Consider the following 23,484-nt stretch of genomic DNA (forward strand, 5'->3'; position numbering starts at 1 on the left):
GCATCTTGGATAGAATCTAGAACTGTAACATGATCTGAAAAAATTTAATGAGGCCTTGCCTTCTTCTCAATCAGTGCCCCCCAACCTTTCTGGCACCAGGGACCAATTTCAGAAGAAAAATTGCGTTCCACAGACCAGTGGGGGGAGGGGGATGGTTTTGCACACAACCTAGATTCTGCACATGCGCAGATGAAGCTTTGCCGCTCGCCCACCATGTGTGCAGCCCAGTTCCTAACAGGTAATGGACCAGTACCAAACTCTGCTCTAGATGAAGCCATGCATTCTATGAGCACAAACTCACAGCTGAAATATTTGTTCAGAGGCATAAGAGGCATGGCACAGTCTGTAATGCAAGTTGAACTCAAAAGGTTTCAAAACCTTCTTACTAATTCTCAGTTTGGGGCAACTGACCTGCCTTTTCCCTTCTGAGTCTAAGTTCTGTTTGATATCTGAATCGATGGTCATAATTCTCTCCATTTTCCATTAACCTGCCAATAATCTTTTTGGCCAAAAATAAATGAAAATAAAACTCCCAGAAATTCCAATAATCTCATCAGTCTCTAAAGATCGTTAATAAGCACTGAGATCAGATAGCAACAACAAAGACGAATACGATTATTTCTGTAATCTAGCCAGATTAGGAAAAAAGTGTCTTTCATGAAGGAAATTTGTAGAGGGCAAAGGCATAAGAAATGTGAACCTTTGCCATAAATTATTACAGTGAAATTAAGATTGAGACCAAGTATACAGTAACTCCAGATGACAAGGTAGAACTTTTATAGGTAAAAGCTATGCTTTGTCATATGACAAAAAGTTGACGTCTCTTCAGGAGAAGCATGTAAATTTATTAGCCATGGCATTGTGATCATCAATGGTTATGTATTAGAATAATTCTCATTATGAAAAGCATGTGGTAATCAAAATGACAATATTCCTCCATTTTGTCAACTTTATTATGCTGGATTCTTTCCACCTATACTCAAGCTGATGTCACTGCTTAACAATTTATTTTATCTATTAATTTATTAAAATTGTCCCTTCACTAACGTGAAAATTTTAAGGACAGATTAGAATCATGAATAACATCCAAATGCAAATAGCCAACCAAAGATATGAGAACTGTATCGGCAAAAGAAAAACCATCTAGAGAAATCTAAAGACAAATGGGAGAGTTGCATGTTATTCCTTTATAGACAAATGAGCTAGGAGAGAAAATGACACATCTCTGGAAAAACTCAACTCACAAAGTAAGAATAATGGATTAAAAGACTTTGCTGCCTAAAACCATGAATGATCTTCATAACTGTTTTTTATTATCTCGTTTTCTTAAAAATTTACAGGGCCAAATTATAAGAGATTAAGGTCACCATCCTAAAAATGCTCAGCACAGCATAAAACGAGCTAATGATCTGATCTGGCATTAGTGAGTATCCAGGTCTGTTTTATGTTAAACTACAATTTGGCTCTTAATGTTGTATACATTGATCCAATTATGGTTTTGCGAATGTAAATCATGGCTTAGTACACCAAGTGATAGGAATATACTCTGCATGTGCACTTATGCAGACATAAAACATAAAAGTTAACTGTTGATTAAGCTTGACCTAGATTTTATTAATGCCAAAAGAAGCACCTTTTTTTAATGTAGTTGTTTTATCTTCACTGCCAACATCAGCCTATTATGTTCAGCCAGATTCATTATGTAAACTCAGCTTATTACTTTGTTGACTACTAAGGAATGTGTCCTGAATTTATATGAATGCATTCAAACTCTTGTATACAGAAAAAAAAGTTTCAGAACTGAATAATGTCCTGGGTAGTTATGAAACAAACACAATCTAGAAAAATATAGAGTTTCAGTTTAGACTGCAGCCACTATGGAAGCACACATAATGCAGTCAATGGTCTTATTCAGCTGGAAAAATGTGCTAAAGAAGGCAAGTATAACACAAAAGATGTAGGCGTTTTAGGTGACATGATTTGTTTTCTTAGATGTTATTAAGCTTTCATGAAACTATGATGAAAATGGGACCTAGTGCCCCTGAAAGCCTCTAAGGGCTCACTTTTAAGTGAAGAGTAGCTCAGGTGTGGGGGCATTAAATGGGTGCACATACATATGGATCCCCAATGTTAACAGCTGTTCATTCTTGATTATTCAGCCATAAAGCTAATGGACAGTAATCTAGAGAGAAAAACACATTTTAATTGTATAATCTCCTCCCCCTTTCATATACAACAGATCCCAAATCTTACCTTTAAGATTGCTCTTAAGACCTGGCTCTTCCGACAGCCATTAGGGGATGGTTGAGTTTGTTTTTAGATGGTTTTATTATTTTATTTATTGGGTGTTTATCTTGTGTGCTGTCTAGTCACATTATCTGAGTTGCTAGCCTTATAAATCTTGAAACAACCAAATAATGTAAACATGCAAAAGTACATTCTGCAATAAAAGTTGTTCCAATTGTAATATTGTAATTATATATACAATGATTGAAGAATGTTGGGCTAAGACACTTCAAAAAATTTGCTTACTTCATAATTGGCTCAGGGAATTGAATTTTGACAAGTGGTTCAAGTTGTAACTGATAGGATCGAATTGCTCATCCAGTATAATATATAGGACAAATGAATATTATACAAAAATGGAAGAGGCTTAATCAATGCATCAATGATCCTGGCTTTATGAAAGTCAGAATTGTCTTATGGTGGAGTCCTCCAAGGCTTCAGATTTATGAACAGTGAACAAGGAGAATCTTGGCAGTAGCTTTGATCTTAAAATCCAAGGCTGGAAGACAGCAACAGCTTTCACAACTACTCATGTCAATTACAATAAAAGTTGAGACTCTAACTTAGTTAACATTAGAATATTTTGTTCTTTTCAAAGTGTCCTAGGTCTTCTTGTCTTGTGATTTATCTTGAGATTATCTCAGATGAGGAATGGATATGTTCTGTACACTTGTTCCCAGACTGCACCTTGGAATGCTGTCAAAATCACTGTTAGATGTCATTAGCACCATCTAAGTAGCATTCTGGGTATTGAAGATCATGAAATTATCCCATCAAAATCTCTGCTGGGCTTTCATCTGAACTCTAAATCTGATTGTGAGAAGGAAAGAGCTTGCAAATTTTTAAAAACTGTGTCCTTTCAAAGCAAAGGCTGAAAAAAATCCTTTATCAGTTTCATGCACACATTTGAGCGGGATTTATTATTCATTTGTGAAATATTGCCCATCTAGTAAACAGTATCAATCTTTTAAAGACAATAGTAGAAAGTTTACTTCTTCCTCCCCAGCCCTTATGATGTGACATTAGTAATACTGCTTCTTAGTCTACAGGATTAATTTACATCCACATGAAAGAAAATAATTGCAAACATTCAGTTCTAAGGCTGGCTGTTGTACCTGTTGTAATTTAGTTTGGCCTTTATATTTAATTTTAATCTAATTTTTTTCACTGTATTCTTTGCCTTTTATTCCTGGAGCTTGCAGATCGATTGCATTTTAAAATGTCAAAGTAGTGTCATCAATTTTAAAATCACATTCATCTTCTTCACACCCAGCTCCCCTTAATATAAATTCAACATACAGATTGAATTAATAAGAAGAGAGTAAATAGTCTTGTCTCACTTTTGCCTGTCTGTCCACACTGTGGCTTCCTGACCTATATATACATTTTGCATAAAGACAATAAAATATTCTGGAACAATTACTGGAATTGCCCAGGTGTTAATCTCCTTGATAATATTCCCCCAGTTTTGTATTCCTTAACTTCAGTGCGCTTGATAGCTATCAGGCACTTGTAGTGATCATTTTCATTCAGACTCTTGGCATTATTTCCATAGGGCATTTTGATTCTTTTAATTTTCATTAGTATTATCAATATTATTATTATTTCAATGTCAAACCACTTCCCATATTTTATCAAGTGAACTAAATGAACATGTCCATGTAATCACAAGTGTTGAGCTTGATTCAAGGGAATTTTTACCTTTTAAAATGAACACAATTAACAGCTTCAAATTAATTTTTTTTCATGAATAGCAACTTTTTTAAAAAAGGTGTCACTACTTTAACCAAAATAACAACATAATCCCTAATGTATGCCTATAAGACATCTATTTACAGCATTCCCTACATAAGGAATTTCTAGCTCTCTTCCAGCATGAAATAAGTACTAATAATTCTCCCCTATTACCAGCATCTCACTTCTCTAATGTTTCTCATATTATTTCCAGCTTTGATTTCTAGAAGGTGACCATCCTGGATAACAGTCCGGTTCTTTCCTTTTGTTGGAGAATTGTCACATAAACAGACAAATTAATTATAGGAGAGAGTAAATTGCTTTATCTTGAGATGAGAAAAGGAAAGGAGAATTTGAACTCTTAAATAAAGTCTTTCTCTACCATTTCTCCTTAAGATATAGTACCAGTTTTCATTTTATTGGCAAATTTCATTACCACACCTGTTTAAAACTGTTCAAGACCAAAGGAGATATACAAAGTCAATAATCAAGTGTTTTTTTCTTTTGAAGACGAAGATGTTTATTAAAAGTGTCTTTAGTTTATGATAAAAACTACAATACTGAGTCCTTGTAATACAATACAGTTATAGATCAGAAGGTTATCTAAAAATAGTTTTAGCAGCAGATTAGACACATGACCTGCAGTGCCCTATAAAAATAATAAATTGGCCAGATCAATTCTATTGATCAGGAGGCAAGTGCTTCAGCTTCTGTGTTTTTCTGGGCATGCTGCAATTCAATGTAGAGGTAGAACAGTTGGTGGCTCCAGAAAGGATACTTGCATATATCTGTAAAGAAGGAAGCCACTTATTAATGATCCCAGATTGACCTTGACAGTCTCCAAGTTCCAGTGCTCTAGATCAGTGGTTTGATCGCTTTCCTTCTCTGGAATGTGCATCAAACCATCCACAAACAGAAACATAGCACTATATGAACTACTTTAAAGCAGCTGCATCTTTTCCAGGCACAAGCACAATCTCAGGAAAACACACGGTTTTATTACAGAATTCCACGTAGGAATAAATGTTGGAAAATCTATGTTTCTGAACTGTGGGTATTCTGCCATGCCCAAATTATATTCTATCTGCAAGAGTTAGGTATCTTTGGAACTGATGCTTATTATATTGCTTTATGGTATTTATCTGTTCTTTAAAATGATGCTGTATTTTGAATAGGTATCTCTTGGAGAATACTCAAGGAAGAAATAAGAGTAATTTTTTAGATTTTAAAGTATATGAACATCAGTAAATAATGTACCCCAAAGAAGTATTCAATAAATATATAATGGGGGAGTTTTACTACCTCAAATAACTAGAGATTCCCTGTCAACAGAAAGACAATGATTTAGCAAAATAAAAATTCATACATGTGAATCAATCACCCGTATACTGTGTGGAATAGATAGACGCGGTCTGCTCAGTGTTATCAGTCTGAATGGGACAAGCAACCTGAGAACTCCAATTTGTATTATGTTGGCTAAGTATAGCCAATAATAAAGGATGAAAGGAACTTTGGTCCAACAACATTGTACACTGTTGCAAAGGCCATCTCCTCTCTCCCTTCCCAGTTTTTGAATTCTACTAGATTGCTTCCATCTTTCCAAATTTGGCATTACGAACTGACATGGAGATTAGAAGGACAAGATGCAGCTGCTGACCCAAGAACTTACTTAGTCAGCTTGTATTTTTCCCTTATTGCTTGCTGCTGTCGATGAGGCGCATCGAGGCATGCTTTGTGTAGGTCACTTAGGCAAGGCACAATCTCACTCAGTGAGTATCCAGTGAAAGCAGCAAGAGTTTCTGGCTGCTCATGAGAAGACAGAGTTACAGCTTCAGTACTACAAATAAATTCAGAGAGACAAGAAAGGACCTGGAAAGAAACTTATGCTGAATCTGCTATTAAGTTAGGACAGACTTTGTACAAATCAGCAGCCTTACCTTAAACATTATATAGGTATCCAGAAAGAAATCAATTCAAACTGCTCATATAGGCAAAAAGATTTGCTCAATTTTAAAAAGCTCACGTTATGAAACTTTATCCTATCATATTGTCAGGTTTGGCAGAGCTTTTGTAGTAAGCAAAAACTAAATTCATCTTCTAATCTTGATTGGATTAATTAGTTAAATACAGTTCATATAACTCCTCTATATTTAATAATTTTCTCCATTACATTAAACATTGTATTTTGATTTTTAAAGTATATATCTAGAAGGAAATTTCTGGACAGGTCTCCTGAATATTTTTAGGGTCTTTGCTCTACATAATGGAAACATTTCCCTGATATAAAACTGAAGAAACCCAACACAGACTTGTAATTGCTAGGACTGTTTTTGGAACAAACTGCTACACTCAGTAGTTACTCAACTCATTCCTGCATAGACAAATTCACATCTGCTCAGTTTGAGATAAAATACTGAACAAGATGCCAGGACAAAGCCTGTGGTGCTGAAATAAACAGCTGTTGAGCCAAAGCTAAAATTTGTAAACATTCTTTACAGAGGCATAGCCTAAATAACAAACATTGGAAATTGTTTTGTCATAGTACTGATCGTTTCATTGAAATAGCCATTTCTGAAGCTAGTTGCCAAAAATAAAATGCTGCTAAAGGAAACATAAGAAACCTTCTTATCCTTCATAGTTCATTCTTGAAAAATGTCCAGACATATTCAACCCCCTTTAAATTAAAATAAATGTATACCCAGAAATGCCGGTTCACGGTGTAGTTTGCTAGACAATAAGCAGCTGCTGCCATTTGTGAGGGCAGATACTTCAGGAATGGGTCTGCTTCAAGGAGACTCAATTCTGCTATGTACTAAAAGAACAGAACATTTTTTTAAAGGAAGGAACATTAAGAAAGATGATAGATATCAATATTACTAATGGTTTGGCATATTTACACTGATTTTTCTGCTTAGCTGAAAAAGTTAACAGGCTTTTCCCATCCTTTTGTTGCACTTGCTTATGATCATTAGCAAAGTAACACTGATCTATTTGCTTTCTAAACTATGGAAAGGAAGTACTTGCTTTTTGACTTTGGCAATTCTATATTTGCATAGTTGTATTATCCTTGCCTACTTGTACTGTTATTAAATGATATCATTTTATTTCAGACTGCTCTTCAATGGCTCCTGCAAGGACTTTATGTTTTTTGCAAATAGTATTCTTGGATAGAATACTATAGTATTCTGGATAGAAATGTGTAGCTCTGTATCCTCAGTTTGCAAATCCTATCAGTAATACAGATTTCATCTGTTTTAGAAGTGCCAAGATGAACTTTGTTAATCCGATACAACAGACCTAGACAGAAATTCCACTGAAGTATCCATTTGTATTTTAAAAATGTAATTTCAGCATAACATATCAAATATATCTTGAAAACAGATACCCCAGTGCAGATAGGTGGCTATTTGTTTTGTGGTCTAGATGTCCTTTAAATGCTTACAAAAAAAGAATAATTTGTAAAGCAAAGAACTTACCCTCGCAAAGTTCTCCGTCTTAAGATTTACACCGTGTCTTTGTAAATATTGAAGGAGGAACTGATTGACGGTCGGCACAGTTAAATCAAAAGCAAGTACTTTAAGAAGCAGGTGTTCCATTCGCAACAGTTGCTTTTTGGAATAAGTGTCATCTGTTATGTACACAAATTCTTCTACTTCTGGGGGATAGATTTCTTCATATTTCCTGGGAAAAAGAACAGTATAGAAAGATTCATTGTATCTCAACCGCATTTACATGACTACAACTTGGTGTAAGCATTATAATCTTTACAGGTGAGCTACATTTTCATTACAGAGCAGTTCTTACTTTTATTCATTTACTAATTTAATTCTTCCCCTTCAGATAGGAGCTCAGGCTGACATACATAAAGATCCCCCAACATATTTCTCTTACCAACAACCTCATAAGATAGGTTGGGCTGAGTGTGTGATCAGCCCAAAGTCAACAAACAAGGCTGAGGATGGACTAAATTTTCTTAGTTCAGTACTTTACCTACTTATAGTTACTGTCATTCAATCATTTATACCAGCTAAAATCTCTCACTCAACTCATCCCAGTCACCTCATTATCTCCTTTTTTATTCATGACTCACTTTTACATTTTCTTATAAACATTCATGCATGAGTCTGTAATATTTTAATATCTAAACAGTCTATATAACAAATACATTAATGTGTCAGTTAACATTATTGAATATTAAGGGATTATATAAATATAGACAAGCTAGGGAATTTGATATTAAATTCTTACAGACTTGTCTGCCATGTCTTGTAGGCATTTGCAGAAATGTAAGATACAGTGAAGTAGGAACTATGCCTGCTAAGCAATCGGCATTCAAAACAGCTTGTCTTTTAATCCTGCCCTGGGGACCTGTCAAAATCATCAACATGTGCTTATGTAAGGTAAAGTTCAAGTTAGGGTGCAGATCCAAAATGATGATCCAATATCAGATTTTATCTCTAGCATAGGATAGGATAGGCAGGATGTGTTGTGAATGTAGCTTTCCTGCTTGCCAGACAGGCAGATGTTCAAAATGCTTTTGTAAGAGGGATATGCTATGTTCGGATGCATGAACACAAAGACAATTATCCCTTGCAAATCCCTCTAAAACTCTTGATTGTTTTAAGCCTTGGTGCAGAATAGAAAAAGCGGGAAATGGAGGTTGGGAAAAATAGGGAACCAACTGCAGGTGTATTAATGCTTTGTTGCATTTTTCAGCCATTTCTATCACCTTGATAAGCTGTCCAAGAACAGTCATCTGCCACAGGTTGTCTTTTATATAAACATACTTACGCAGCTAGGAGAATTGCTGCTGTTCCTACAAGTTGCAATTTTCCTCTGAGGACCGACATGCAAGAAAGAAATCTGTCCAAGTAGTTCACAGCAAGGTACAATGTCTCTGTCTGAAGCTTGTATTCTTCGCCAACTTCTGCTAGCCAATCCACTAAGATGGCACGCATCCCTGAGGTTATATCAGGCTGCTTCCTCATGTAGCATGGTCTGGGCCTATATCTTACCTACACAGAAAGGGTTTAGCTTTAGAATAAGCAAAGGGAATATATCTTCCATACGTATTGCACTAAACCCTAATATGTTTGGCTTTACTTTGGTTTAATGTGCTACATGATGTCAGCCAACTGTGACACTCAGTAGACAGTCTGTGCCCTAATATAATGTGTGAATGCTGAGTATATTCTATCAGAAAAGTTATCAATGAATGTTCCAAGTTGTTCCAAGAATGCTGGCTGATGGAGCCATTGGGCAAGAAATAAAAGTTTACTCCTCCATCTCCCCTTACCAGTTTGGGGCAGATGTTGAGACTTTTGGACTGGATGAAAACATAAAAATACTACTTTAGGGAGAGGTATAATTGTGGCTCTGTGAACAACTATATCTAAAATAATTTATTATAACTACCAATCATGGAACATAAAGATTGGAGAGAACCTTAGAGTTTATGTAGTTCAGTTCTCTGTCCAATGCAGAAATCTATCACTATAGCATCAACAAATGACCATCCAGCCTTTATCTAAATACCTCCACTAACAGTATCTGTCTCTTCCCTGGGCAATCTGTTCCCTTGTTGAACACTCCTTACCATTACAGCACTTTTTCCTGATGTCTACTTCTTTGTAATTTAAATCCTCTATTTATTGCTATGTCTTCTGGAACCACTCTGAATAATTCTATCTCATCTTGTCCATGATAAACTTAACATTCTTGGAAGTAGTCATTATGTCCTTTGCAGCTTTCTATTCTACAGGTTAAACATATTCAGCTATTCCAATCAATCCTATTTTTTTCCTTCCAGGCCTTTCATCATTTTGGATGCTCTCATATAGACATCTTCAGTTTGTCAATGTCCTTCCTAGAAAGTGTTGATGGCCTAGTGTTTTAGCTGGGATCTGCCCAACATAGAAAAGAGAGGAATGACTTCTCTTGATCATGTCAGGATGTTTCTGAATGTATATTTGGAAATCCAGGACATTTGCTTTTTTGAAGTTCCATCACATAATTGGTTCATATTTACCTTGTGACCAAGGCAGCCAATTACTTTTTTATATGCACTAGAATAAAGTAGGTATATCCAGTACTCCCTCATCCTACAGTGTTGCTTTTGATTTTTTTCCACCCTAGTGCAGGACTTTGCATTTGTCCATGTGAAAATTGTTACAACTTGTCAAATTCCACCTGATCCTCTAACATGTTTGCTATCCTCTATATCTTTGTATTGTTAGTGCAAAGCCACAAAGATAGTTGCCACATATCGCGTGAGGTATAAATTGCCTTAGCAACAATGCACGGATCCAGTGAGCTAAGATTTAAAAAGCATTTTAGAGTGCTTCTGTGGAAATATCCAAATGGACAATAGATTTGCTGTTTGGATGGCTCGAAGAATTGCCACTAAGTGTAACTCTTGAATTTGCAGATCCCTCCAAATATTGAAAAGTTGTAGGTTTTATAAGTCAAATGATGAAATGAGGCAGAAGCTACACTAAGTGAAAATTCTGGAAGTAGTACACCAATATTCTTGGAGAGCTGCAGAAGACAGTGTTGCCTTTAAGGTAACAGAACCAATCATGATTAGAGAACAGGAGGATACACAATGATTTGGCAAAAATGGCTTTTGGGAAGCATTTATGATTAAGCCTAACTGTCTTCTCTGCTTTTGTGCCCAATATAGGTCCAGAAATTATTATTATTATAATTGTTTTGGTGTAGGAGTAAGAACCTTGAGTTCTTTTAAAATTAAACCAAAACTATCCAAATCAACATGAAACCATCTGTAGCACAGACACAGAAGCAATTTTGTGTCTTAAAAATAAAAGAATTACTGTGTTCTGTTAATTAGGATCTGTTTTGTCAGATATATGTAATCTAAACTGTAAGGTTATCTTAGTACAGAGAAAGGAAAAGAGAGTAAGGGATGTATAGTTGTACAAATAAAGAACTGTCTCTCAAAACTATTACCAACTCTGTGTCATTCACAAGTAGGTGGCCATAGAAATTAAAATATGCAGAGAGACAGCAATGCACAAATGCATATAGAGCTATGCAAACAAGAGAGCTGAAATATCCTCCTTTAGTAGCCATTCTTAGTAAGTTATGGAATGCAAAATCAACAGCATCAATCTTAAAGCTGTTCAGATAGAATGGGAAACAGTTTCTAGGAATATTACACAAGAAGGAAACATTCTCCAAAATGAGGTTTAAGAGACAGAGTCATCAAAGAAAGATACAAACTCTTGCAGTATACATATTACATAGCCATTATCTACAGGACAATATTACGTAGGATAATAGCGAGTTTGTTTATTTTTGTACTTACTTCTGCATCTCTTAAATAATTATGAATATCTTCTGCATATTCATCAATACTCATGTCCACTTCGTTATCCTCACAATCTTCATTTTGTAGGGACTTATCCACCAACATTGGAGACACTAGACCAGCAAAATATTCAAAAAGTGCTCCTTAACATTCAAATGTTGCTTTCATAAGAGGTAACATATAACACAAGAAGTTAAAATCTTTTCCCTATTAGATTAATGATTAGTTACCTGTACTTAAGTTCAATAGTAGATGAAGGCTAGGTTTTATTGTACTGGTCTCGGTTTCACACATACTATGTTCCACTTCTTCTGCAACTATAAAATTATTTTTGCTTCTCTCTTCCACTTCATCTATGTAAACAGTAAAGCTTTTCTTGGATGACACAGAGGTTGGCATTAGATATTTGCCAGTCATAGGAAAAATATTTTCAGATCCAGACATCGGTCTCATTATGGAAGGTCCCTAAAAAAAAGAATACACTGAAGAGGCTACTTGGATAAGCAGCGAAACATTTTAAATCAAAAAGAAAGAAGTCCAGTTGCCATGACTCAACTTCCAGACAATGGTTATAGTTCTGTATAAAAAATTAAAAAATAATATTATTCAGTTCAGCCTTGGGCTTTAAATGTTGTTGGACAAAAATTCTTATCATTGGCTAAAGATCATGCTGCATGGCTATGATGGGAACCATAACTCAAATTCCATCAGCCCAAGATCAGAAGTAACTAATTTAGATCATAGAACTGTGTTACTGTGATATAGGAAACGAACACATTCTTTCATTTCTGAATATAACTCACAGGAAAATGCTAAATACTTTTTCTAGATAAAGCAGAGATGGATATTAAAGATTCCTCAAATTATGACTTCATAAGAACAGAAGGAAGTCACTAGGCCAAAAAACAAGTTTGGTTAGGTTGGATTTACTTATTACAATTTAGTAAAAGAGAGTCTATGCTGAGAATCTGAGTCACTTAACAATAAACAATTTCAAAGGAGAATCACAGAATCATGGAGCTGGAAGGGACTTGGAAGTCTTCTAGTCCAACACCCTGCCCAAGGCAGGAATCCTTATACTAATGATGGTAAAACTTTTAGAGACCGAATGCCCAAAACCTGACCCCGCCCCTTCCCCACCCCCTTCCCCGCCCCCACTCCATCCCACCCTGCCTGCCCGCAAGGCCACTCACCGCCTTCAGGGCCTACCACAGATCACCCAGGCAGCTCAGCAGCACCATGGCAGCCACACCCTCTGCCCGTGCCCCACAGCATCAACTGTGGGCGATGGGGTGTGAGGGCAGAGTCTTGTCTACGCTGCCTGGCTGCCATGTCTTTGGCTGAGCTGCTCCGTGTGGGCCATGCTCGGGGGCAACTCTCCTCCAAGGGGGGAGAGGGTCACGGGCAGAGGCAAGGCTGGGGCAACGGCATGTGTGCCCACAGAGAGGGCTCCAAGTGCCGCCTCTGGCACCTGTGCCATAGGTTCGCTAATGCTTTCTTGAAAATCTCCAGCAATGGGACATCTACAACTCTAGAGTGGAGGGACAAGCTTAACTGCTCTGTCAGGAAATTTCTCCTTAATTCCAGATAGGGTTTCTCTTTAACAAGCTTCCATCCATTGCTTCTTGTCCTGCTTCAGGTGCTTTAGAGAACATGTCAACCTCTTCATCTCTATCAGTGATCCTCAAGTATTGGAAGACAGCTGTCAAGTCACTCCTGATCCTTCTCTTCATTAGGCTACACATACCTAGTTCCCTAAACTGTTCATTATATTTATTTTTTACTTATATGGTAAGTAAAATATCACAAACAAAATAATATCCAACAAAATGTACCTACATCCCAGAAATATAATTTTCCATCTTGTCCTTGAACGTTGTCTGAAAGAATTATGTTCTTGTGGTTTTCTTTGAAAGTTTAATAAAGATGAGACAGTTTTGAATATTTGGATTCAGTCTTAAGTAGGCAGTCTTAGAAATATCCAGGCTCTTAGCTACTTAGAAGTGAAACTTCAAAGAAACAACTGACTCCCCGAATTTTATCCAAAATCTAATCATCAACCAAGATAGGCCCCTATTGTAATAGTGTCACATAAAGGAACGTTGGTATATGCATCACATATGGCACCTCTAAAGCTTCTGAATGGGATAGCAACAGGTACAGTGAATTGCATGGAGATGAGTGACTATGAGCAAAGCACCCCATTCCAAGAATGGCAACAGTTGATACATAAACTGTAACTGCACAAAAGGTTTCTGGACAGTGATCTCCCTTGCTGATCTACCAAGAGTTACAAGTCTAAGAAAACCCTCAAGTTATGTGCCAGTTGAGAATGGATGGGCTATTCCTGAAATCAGTCAACTTTAAAATCTGCAACTACTTTGTCTTACAGGATTTAAGTCTAACTTTTGGGTTTTTTCCTATTTAATAGCCCCCACACACTAGAATGGCCTAGAATGGAGATGTACAGCTGCAGCCCCATCATATTCTCAATTATTTTCTATAAAAAGGAAGATTGGAAACAGACCAATAATTATCTACAATAGCCAAGTCAAGCAATAGTTTCTTAAGGAGAATGCACAACTACCTATTTCTAGGCTGAACACTGAATTTCCTCAACTAAGATAACTTAATCATTGCTAGCGAATCAGGCACACACATGCACATCAAGATCAGAAACCCATGATGTACCAGAGGAATTACCTGGCATATTTATACGAAAATACCTTATACTGTTCACTGATAAAAATTGCTATTATAATTCTGTATATTTTGGCTTTACATATAAATCTAGTCTTTTGACCCAACTCTTTACTTTTCTTTCTATGCTTTCATGCTGTTTACAGTTTTCTCAATATTCAGACACAATTAATGTATCATCTCTCTTATTTATACAACCCCCCCAAAAAATAACGATATGCATTTTTTAAGGTTCATTGAGAAAGCAAGACTGAAGAATTAAAGATCCAGAAGTAGAGCAACTGTCTTCCTTAACATATATGTTAACAAAGAAGAATGTTATTTCCTTATAGGGTAGAAAGAGACAACATAAGCTCTAATACCCAACAAGTGTTTCTAGTCCAACTAAAGGCGACAACATAGTGAAATCACTGACACGTCACAATTGGCTGGATTCATACACTGTATTAAGTCTTTGTGTGATTTCACTGGCTTTGGCGTTGTTTTCCCCAATGTACATATTTTTATTTCTTTTTTTTCATTTTGTGGTTATTTTAAAAATATAAGTTTCTAGATTTATTTAAGAGTCAGGCAACATCTAAATCCAACAAAATGAATAAAGAAATAGTATATAAGTGCAGCCAATCTCTTTCAATCCTGAAGTTTGTTTTAGTAATTAAGGTTAAAAAGTAGAGTTATTCCATTTAAAGACCACATTCATTTCAATTAGCCCTGCATTCCAAAGCTTTTTAACAGCCCCTTAAAACTTCAACTATCACTGGATCTAAGTATTATGTAAATTACAGGAATGTCACTCAATTGCTTAAAAAACTGAACTATTCAGTTTACCGATTTCTCATTCAGCTAACTTATTTGCAGAATACCTAGTTGTTTCAAGTTTTCATGGTATTTTGTGAACAATAACCACATTAAGATGCCAAAAACGTGCAGTACCTCGATATCACAGAAATTGTTTGTCAATAATTCTGATAAATGAGGCTGGAATTCTTTTTGTTATTAAATATTTCTAAATGAAATGGAAAAGAATTTATTTACTGTTAAGTTACTGGCATCCGGGATAATTTGGATAATCATGACCAAGAGTATCAATAGAGAAGCTAAGAAAATAATTTAAGAAACTTCAGGATAGGAAATTGATTTAATTGGTTAATTAAATTCTGTTCTTTTAAAAATAAATTAGACCCCTAAAAATAAAAGTCTTAATCATTTCTGTCCTGGGCCAAGTGAGGCTGTGCAGGTGCTTTGCCACTGCCTGGAATCTGCATGGGAATGAACCAAATTCAGCTCAACCCTGACAAGACTGAATAGCTGGGGGCTTTAGGGTACCCCATATCTTGTGGTTTGCCATTGTTAACTCTGGCTAGGGTTACATTCCTCTAATCAGAGTGTAATTTGAAAATCTTCCTGGACTCACAGCTCCTGCTTAAAAGCAAGTGGAAACCATGGTCAAGAGAATTTTTGCACACATATATCTTGGGTGCTAGTTGTACTCTTTTACAGATTTGGAGGCACTGCTCATGGTCACTCATGCCTTGGTAGTCTGCCAAGTACTACTGTAATGTCCACCATGTCCTTGAAAAGCATTCGAAAGTTTCAGCTGGTCCAATATGCAGCAACATGGGCAGCAAGGCTAAAGGAAGCTTCCCCACCTTGACATCATCTGCATGTGTTAGATTTCCAACTCTGTGAAGTTGAATACATTTGGGAAAGTTCTAAGGACTAAAACAGAAACACTAAGTCACTACTCTCTTCCCTTTAGCTCAGTCACCTAGACACCTGGTTAGCCAAAATGCCCTCCAACTTACGTGGGAAGCGGATCTTAGACACTGTCCATTTTCACACAGCTCCCCAAGAACAACTCTGTGCTGGGAATTCTGACTGTCATGGGATACAACTGGAAGTGGCAGGGCACCCTGAAGTCCAGCTTGTACCATCTCATCATCCTTGCTGCTATGATACATTTCCTGCAGATCAGCAGCTGATACTGGAAAAAAAAAAAAAAAAATGTCATTAATTATATTTTCAAATCAATTGCTACTCTTTGGCTTAGTACATTCAAGTGAAAATCTTCAAACATGTGACATTTTCACAGAGTTTCAATACCACTCCCATTATTTTCACAATGAGAAAATGCACATCAACAAATATCCAGCTAATTGCCCACTCCACCTATACATTAATTTTCAAACATTAGAGCTGGATTATCATACTTCCCTATCTATGTTCATCCTTAAATCTAGTAAGCTTTTGGAAGAACAATATTAGTACTGTTTCCCCAGGCCAATTTCATCATTTGAAAGCTATCAACTTAAGATTGGCCAAAGCGGCATGTAGCTGAAGATCTTATAGAACACAGCTGCAGTTCTGTAATCCCTAACATATTCAATTAACTCAACAGTTAGCAAGATGCTAATCTATTACCTAACCAAATGGGCTGAGTTCACACACTGACTATATGGTAGACTATCTTATAGTTCAGTGTGCTATGCAAATACTACATCCATATACGAAATCTGTCAATCTCTTCCAAGAAAACAAGTCAAAATACACGATACATAGGCTAAACGGTATTCATGCATCACAAGGCTACAGTGTTTTGATGGAGTATAAATAAGACCATTGAGTCAATAGGGCTTATTTACCAAATCATGGTTACAAAACTGCATAAATCCAGCCGCTAGTTCCCTGGTCCTAGAAGACATATTCAGCTCCCTCAGTCTCTTTTATTACTAATTAAAGTATTGGAAGGCATGCAAGCTTTCTATGGGGGTAAACAACATTTATTTAAGTATCCTCAAACAAGATTTTGAAAAAAAAAACACGATCTTTTGCTATGGCGAAATGATTTCAAAAGCAGAACAACTTTCCCCAAGCTCCGCGTCACATTCAGGGCCGGGGGGGGGGGGGCGGGGAGGAGAGAGAGAAGGGGGAAAAGTTCAGGATGTAGTTGGAACTACAATTCCAGACAAACTAAAAAGGAGGGCAGGGTGGGGGAAGGAGTGGTTCGCCCCGAATGCTGAATCTTCCTTCTCATCGCCGCTCGGTTATTCCCCAAAAGAAGTGCTGCCGGGAGCAACCCCCAAGGACCTTGCGACAGTTACCCATTTCTCTTGCAATAACCCCGCCGCTCCTCCCCTCCCCACCTGTAGCGAAAGGCGTTCCTTTGGGATTCCTTGAGTCCAGGGGAACAAACGGAGCCAAACAAGCTCTTAACGCAGCCCCTCCGGCCTCCCGTCCCAGCCTATATAGCCGGTAGCCAATCAGTGCTCGACGCCGGCGTACCGCCTTGTCCGCCGGCACTTCGGCGTGCGCTCTAATTATTTTCAAGCCGCCCGCGTCTGTTGGGAACGGCCAGTTAGAGCCGGCGGTCGCCCGCTCGGCCGCTTGCGTGCGGAGGGCAGCTCCCGTGGCAACCTGGGATCTCCATAGAGATCTGTCGCCGCTTTCCGGGAGGAGAAATTTGCCTAGCCTGACATCGAGTTCCCACCGTTCTCTCAACGCGGAGGGTCGTACCGCCTGGATGGAAGTGGGAATTCCTTGCGGTTGGAAAATCAAAATAATAAAACTTCAAATGGACTGGTTTGCAGAGAGTTGGGTTCCCCGCCACTCCGTGACTTCTTATTCTTTTGTTGTTGTTTCTTGTTGTGATGAGTCTCAGAGACGCGCTGGGCTGGGCAGATCAGTTATGGCTGGGATGGTACTAAGTCAAGTCCTGCACACACGCGTATCAGTCCCTCAACAAAGACCTGGAGACTGTCGCTGTTCGTACTCATACTGTAATTTGCCAGATTAACAACACAATGAGTTACAAACCACGAATTTCAAACTAGGTTTTCTGAATTTACTAAACTACAAATAAGAAAACTCAATATAGTTTGTTGTGAGACTATGATAATTGTTCTAGAATCTAGCTGAACAAAGACATTTGAAGTTGAGCAGGTGACATGAGATTTTTTTCTAATGTTCTTTGCAATTTTATCTTTTGGCTGTATTTGCACAGGATGTAGTTTAAACTACATTATTAATGAATTCACTGTAGTGCACTAACCCAGAAATCAATGTAGTTCAGAGACAGCTAGCCCTGCACTAACCAGTCCTCTTGCTTAAAGCTTGCTACCAAGTCTGAAAGTCACAGAACATATCTTCCAAGCATTGATTGGGCCAGAAGTCAAAAGTTAGGTCTTGCAAAAATGAGATTGTAATTTCTTCATCAGAAAAACAACCAAACTTTCTGCCAATCAGATTTATGAGTGCAAGACACAATGGATGATATATAATGGGTAATGTAGGAATAGTGAATGACATGAAGTTTGGCTTTCAGAAACTGGGACTGAATAGCTTTTAAAGTATAAACACAAAGTTGTGCACTATGTAGCAATAGACATAAGATCTTTACTTTGTACAATTTTTTTTTGCTACAGAACTGTAATTATTACCTTGATGACTGACATGTTTTAAGATTGTATTAGAAGCTTTTTGAGCTCTAATAGAAACTTCATTCAACTAATTATACCAATGGGTGAAAAGTTGAAGTGGATGTCTAGATATTTGAATTTCTTAACCTGATCAATTGGCCTTTAGATCAGGTTAACATCTAGATCTAAAGAACTTAGATCAACTGATTTAATTTCCCATTTAACAGAGGATTTAAAGGGCATTCTAGAAAAGGGCATCACTAGAACTTTGGTTTATGGCAGCCCTTCAAAATAGACCAAATTTGAACATCAAAATCATGAATATTTATTGTAGGGTTACAGTAACAGTCTCTGGCAACTCTGAATGTACCTTTGTCCTCCCCACTTTTATCTTAAAGATAACTAAAAAAACTCAAGTCAGAGATGCTTTCTCAAATTCCATTCTTGCTTTGGGCTTAGGTTTCTCTTATCTGAGCATTGTCTTGGCTGCAACATTTCTTCCTTTTCTTCCTTTATACTCACAGCTTTTGAGTACCTGATTTCAAGAAGCTCCCTAGAACAGCACTACATGAAAGCAGCTAGGAATATATGAAAGGTACTTGTGTTAGGTATAAAATAGCCATAATCATCCATACACAAAATAATTGAAATAGAATAGTATGAAGGTATTGGAGGGTGAACGTCTGGTTAGAAAGCATATAATCTCTCATTTATATAGAAACTGAATAAGGAGCAAGAACATAGCCCTGTTTGATCCCTCAGAAGCTAGGGATAGGGTTGTTAAATCAACATGGCAATAGTTTCTAATCTGTATTGTAGTATTTTGATAGAATAGAATTATCAACCTGAGAAAGTGAAGATTAATGGATTTTCTGAGTAATTTCCTCTATAGGTTTTCATGAGGAATTGAATGGAAGGCTGCCCTGTAATCAATAAAGACAACATAAAGGATGTGGTTGATAGAACTAGTGTATTTCTCCACTAAATGAAACTTGGGACATTCATCCATGGTAGAATATCCTGATCTATAACAAGCTTGTTTGTAAGTTAAGATAAAAATGATCTCAATTTATTCTCAACATTTAAATGGGTAAGAAGTCTGGATTGCTGTCATGGAGTCAGTTTTATCTATGTGAATGATTAGAAGTCTTGGAGCCAAAATGATAACTGTCAGATAATATCAAATAGATCCAAGAAAGAAAGAAAACCACCAGCTATCTAAACTGGCCCTATGTTCCTGTAGTGGACGGATGATGTCAACTGTATAGGGTGACCAGGTGATGACCCATCTATATAAGGAGTCACCTCTGTGTTCCCCAATCACAGCTTACTATCTTGCTACAAAAACAAATAAGTCCCAAATGTGCAAGTCATGGGTGGTCATGAATTCGGTTTACTCCAAATAACTGTCCATTGCATAAGTATTATAACCCCCAGGAATTAAAAGCTTTAGGAATCTGAGCAACATCTATGAGTCTAGATCCAGAGGCAAGGATATTTTTGGATACTAGGGTACATAGCAGACATGTGGAATGCAATTTTCAACCTGTAGCATCTTTGAGGAAAGACGGGATTAAAACATAATTGTTAAAGTAGATCATTAATATATATATAGTTGAAGTGGATCTAACCTGACATTTAAGCAGTAATAATGTATGTATTATTTACATATGCTTATGTATATACTTACCTAAAGCTCTGTTTGACTGAACTCCTAGGATTGCACTGATAGTCTTTTAATCCATAGAATGAATAAACATATTGAATTGCTTTGGAAGCTTTCATAACATTAAATTCTTAAATAAACACCGAATCCATCAGGAAAACATGTTGCTGTTTAATTTCCTTGTGTTGCAAGCAATTCCCAGGTAACATTGTTTTAAAAATATTTTAAAGTGTGATTGAGTTCCAGATTTAAAGCTGAAAGAAGTAAACATTTTCTATCTAATGTTATAGCATAAAATTAATACAGCTGAGCCTTAAGCATCTCATTATTCCCCTTCCCTGATTTTGCTCTCTGTTTTGGAGAGGGGCTCCTTTCAGGACTCCTTGCTTGATATCTTCAAGGCTCTTCTTTATAATTAAAATTTTGTTCAAGTTTGTGGTGGTTTGAAGAACGGGAAATAGCAGTTGCAGTGAAACCCTGTCGAATATTCATACAAACAATATGAATTGGAGGGAGGTTAATCGTTAAATTAAGTAATTGCCTGAAAATACAGTGTGATGATTGCAGATTGAAGAGGAATAAAAAATGGCTCATAATAGGGAACTGAGTAAGACAAGATCCATATTGTCTCAGATAGCTTATACCAGAAAATACCATATAAGAATAAACACTTGGAAAAGATGAGAGCTGAAATCAATATTGGAATTCAAAATACTAGCAATTTGATATTTACAGATCACACCATTTTATGAGCTGGAAGCAAAGGAGACTTATAAGAACTCATAATGAAAATGAAACATTTGAATTAATGTTAAATATTAAGAAAGCAAAAGTTATGTCAACCAGCAGGTTTAGCAAACTGACATCTGACACTAAAGAAAGATGGTAGATAACTTTTGTTTACTTGGTTAAAGAAAAAGACAAAGGTGAACTGTATTCTAAAGAAATAAAAATGAGCTTATTTGTTGGAAAGTTAGCAGTAAGGGTAAGAGTATTGAATTATAAGATTTACTTTTCAATGACAACAAAGATCACAATAGTTAAAACAGCAGTCTTTCCAAAGAAGATTTTTTTTTCCAATTCTCTAAGTCAGACATGTCAAACACAAGGCCCAGGGGCCAGATGCGGCCCGCGAAGTGATTTCATGTGGCCCATGAATGGCCCCCACTGCCTTGACCCTGGCCCAGGCCGGCCAGGAGCCAATGTACAATTTTGTGGTGGCCCTCTATGCTGAAACACACTCAGTCTTAGCTCCACAAGGCTGTCTGGAAACAGCAAGGAACCAGCCCCTGCCGCATTGGCCCCGCCCCCTGGGTGCATGCTGGGGAGGTGTCACCCTTTGTGAGGAATGAAGAAATGGACCATGCCTTGGTGCTTGCCCTGGTCCCACCCCCTTCTGCCAGAGACTCTCAGATCTGTCCCACTCCTGCCCAGGCCCCCTTGACGCGAATGATGTAGAGCTGGCCATGCCCACCCAATAGGCCACACCCACTCCATCCACGCCCTCCCAGTAGGCTGCACCCACCCTGACCGCACCCACTCGGCCCCACGAGGACAACCACAGTGCTGATGCTGCCCTCAATGAAATTGAGTTTGACACCCCTGCTCTAAGTTATCCAAATAGCGCAATGTCAAGAATTTGTAATTATATAATATAAATATGATTGTATGGAAATAATATAATGTGTCAAGACTTTTATAATTGCACAATAAAAAGGACAAAAAAGACTGTTACCTGCGCTGGGTGGTCCAAGAACCTACAACTTTTCTCTTTTCTTAGAGTTGAGCTTAAGCCTGTTCTTTGTTTTCACACCACAAAATTCTCTTAAGACCAAATATACCTGCAGGTTTAGTTTCCTGATTTTTATTTCCTGATGTAGTATTTCTTCAACTTTTTCCACTTCTGGCATTAATCCCCATTTAATGGGACAAAAATCTAAGGATTTGCTAGGTTAAATTTTCAAGATTACAATTGTAGGAAGAGGGGTTTTTTTTTTATAACTATTGCTCAACATTTCAAAGTCATGAATAAAAAAAAACCTGACCCTATCAATAAACCTCAGAAATTGCTTTAACATCACACTCAATAGGGATGGAATTAAGATGACCATGCACAAAGTCTCTTTAACCTCCTGTAGAAGTTTAGTGTGTCATGTAACATAGCCCTAAGGAGTGTCAGAAGCTAGAAATTGCAAGCTGGGTCATGAACTATATCCACCTGAGAAATAGAACACTTTATGAGTAATTGACTATTTATAAATACCATCTTTCACACTGAGCACAAACATTACAAGACAAGTTCTAATAATCTGCAGCCTGACTGGGGGGGGGGCTGCTTTAACTTCTCATTTTGTTTAATCTTAGATATGTAGTTCCTAAAATATCTTTTTGCTGGTCTTCTGTTTGCCTTGCCAAACTGACTGCATAATTTCATATAGCTGTTATGGTTAATAGAGACTGAAGTTCCATTTCTGCCTAATCCCTTAATTAAAATATTTTGTATCATAGAAAAATTATTTCTGGTACTCGAATCTGTGATCTCTCTTTTTCTCTCTCACCCTCTCTCACACTTTGAATTTAGATAAATAACAAAAAGATATTAAATAAAAATCTAGAATAAAATGTTTAGGTTTTTACTTATGCAAAACATACACTGTTCATGAGGATTTGTCCTTGATCAAATGTCAAACCAAACAGATGGATTCTGCTTTATAGCAAAATACATCATCATTTTGCCACTTGGACTAGTTATGCTAGTTCTTCTGCTACAGCTTGTATGAACATGAATGAAAGGCCTACTTCAATTGTTGTTACACTGAATATAACCAGTGTATGTATGTATGTATGTATGTATGTATGTATGTATGTATGTATAATTGATTTTACAAAAAGTAAAAGTTGAAGTTCAGTTTAGTCTAAGACAGTGGTTCTCAAGCTGTGGGTCGGGACCCCATTTGGGGTCGAACGACCATTTCACAGGGGTCGCCAAACAACGCAGTCCGCCATTTTTTTCCACTTTTCCTTAGCTGTGCTACTCCCTTTTCTATTGGCTTTTGAAAGCCAATAGAATAGACTCTCTTGAATAGAGTCTAATTCTATTGGCTTTCAAAAGCCAATAGGAATTGTCTAGGCTGTCTCTGCCCTGCTGAGCCTGCCAAAAGTCCCATTCTGCAAACGGTGCTGCACCAGTTGAGTAGTCCTTGACTTACGACCGGTTGAGTAGTCCTCGACTTACGACCGGTTGGGGGTCGCGGCATTAAAAAGGTTCAGAACCACTGGTCTAAGAGAAAAATCCTTTCTGAATATACGTTTAGAAGTAGGTAGCATAAATGTAGCTGTCTATATCAAGTCTT

At 37.2% G+C, this 23,484-nt stretch overlaps 1 protein-coding gene across 1 annotated transcript; it reads right to left on the reverse strand.

The window, feature by feature from the left end:
• Positions 1-4,603: 4,603 nt before the first annotated feature.
• CCNA1 (cyclin A1) lies at positions 4,604-17,237 on the reverse strand. The gene is made up of 9 exons (XM_039327336.1): positions 17,194-17,237; positions 15,856-16,034; positions 11,581-11,815; positions 11,348-11,463; positions 8,812-9,035; positions 7,497-7,701; positions 6,719-6,832; positions 5,690-5,823; positions 4,604-4,808 (listed from the first exon to the last, which is right to left on the reverse strand). Exons 2-9 carry the CDS (start codon positions 16,009-16,011, stop codon positions 4,757-4,759), a joined length of 1,236 nt encoding a protein of 411 aa, XP_039183270.1. The 5' UTR covers positions 16,012-16,034; positions 17,194-17,237; the 3' UTR covers positions 4,604-4,756.
• Positions 17,238-23,484: the final 6,247 nt, after the last annotated feature.

This window comes from Crotalus tigris, unplaced genomic scaffold, assembly GCF_016545835.1.
Source record: "Crotalus tigris isolate CLP2741 ecotype Arizona unplaced genomic scaffold, ASM1654583v1 scf7180000024359.8030256, whole genome shotgun sequence".
Taxonomy (NCBI): Eukaryota; Metazoa; Chordata; class Lepidosauria; order Squamata; family Viperidae; genus Crotalus; species Crotalus tigris.

Bases quoted from the DNA above. Each gene is read 5' to 3' on its own strand.
- CCNA1 (XM_039327336.1), bottom strand. From the start codon at position 16,011: ATGTATCATAGCAGCAAGGATGATGAGATGGTACAAGCTGGACTTCAG. The intron at 7,702-8,811 runs GTAAGTATGTTT...TCTTTTTCCCAG, and splicing joins GCAGCAATTCTCCTAGCTGC to GAAATATGAAGAAATCTATC. The intron at 4,809-5,689 runs GTAAGTTCTTGG...CCTTCTTTACAG, and splicing joins GAAAAATACAAGCTGACTAA to ATATATGCAAGTATCCTTTC.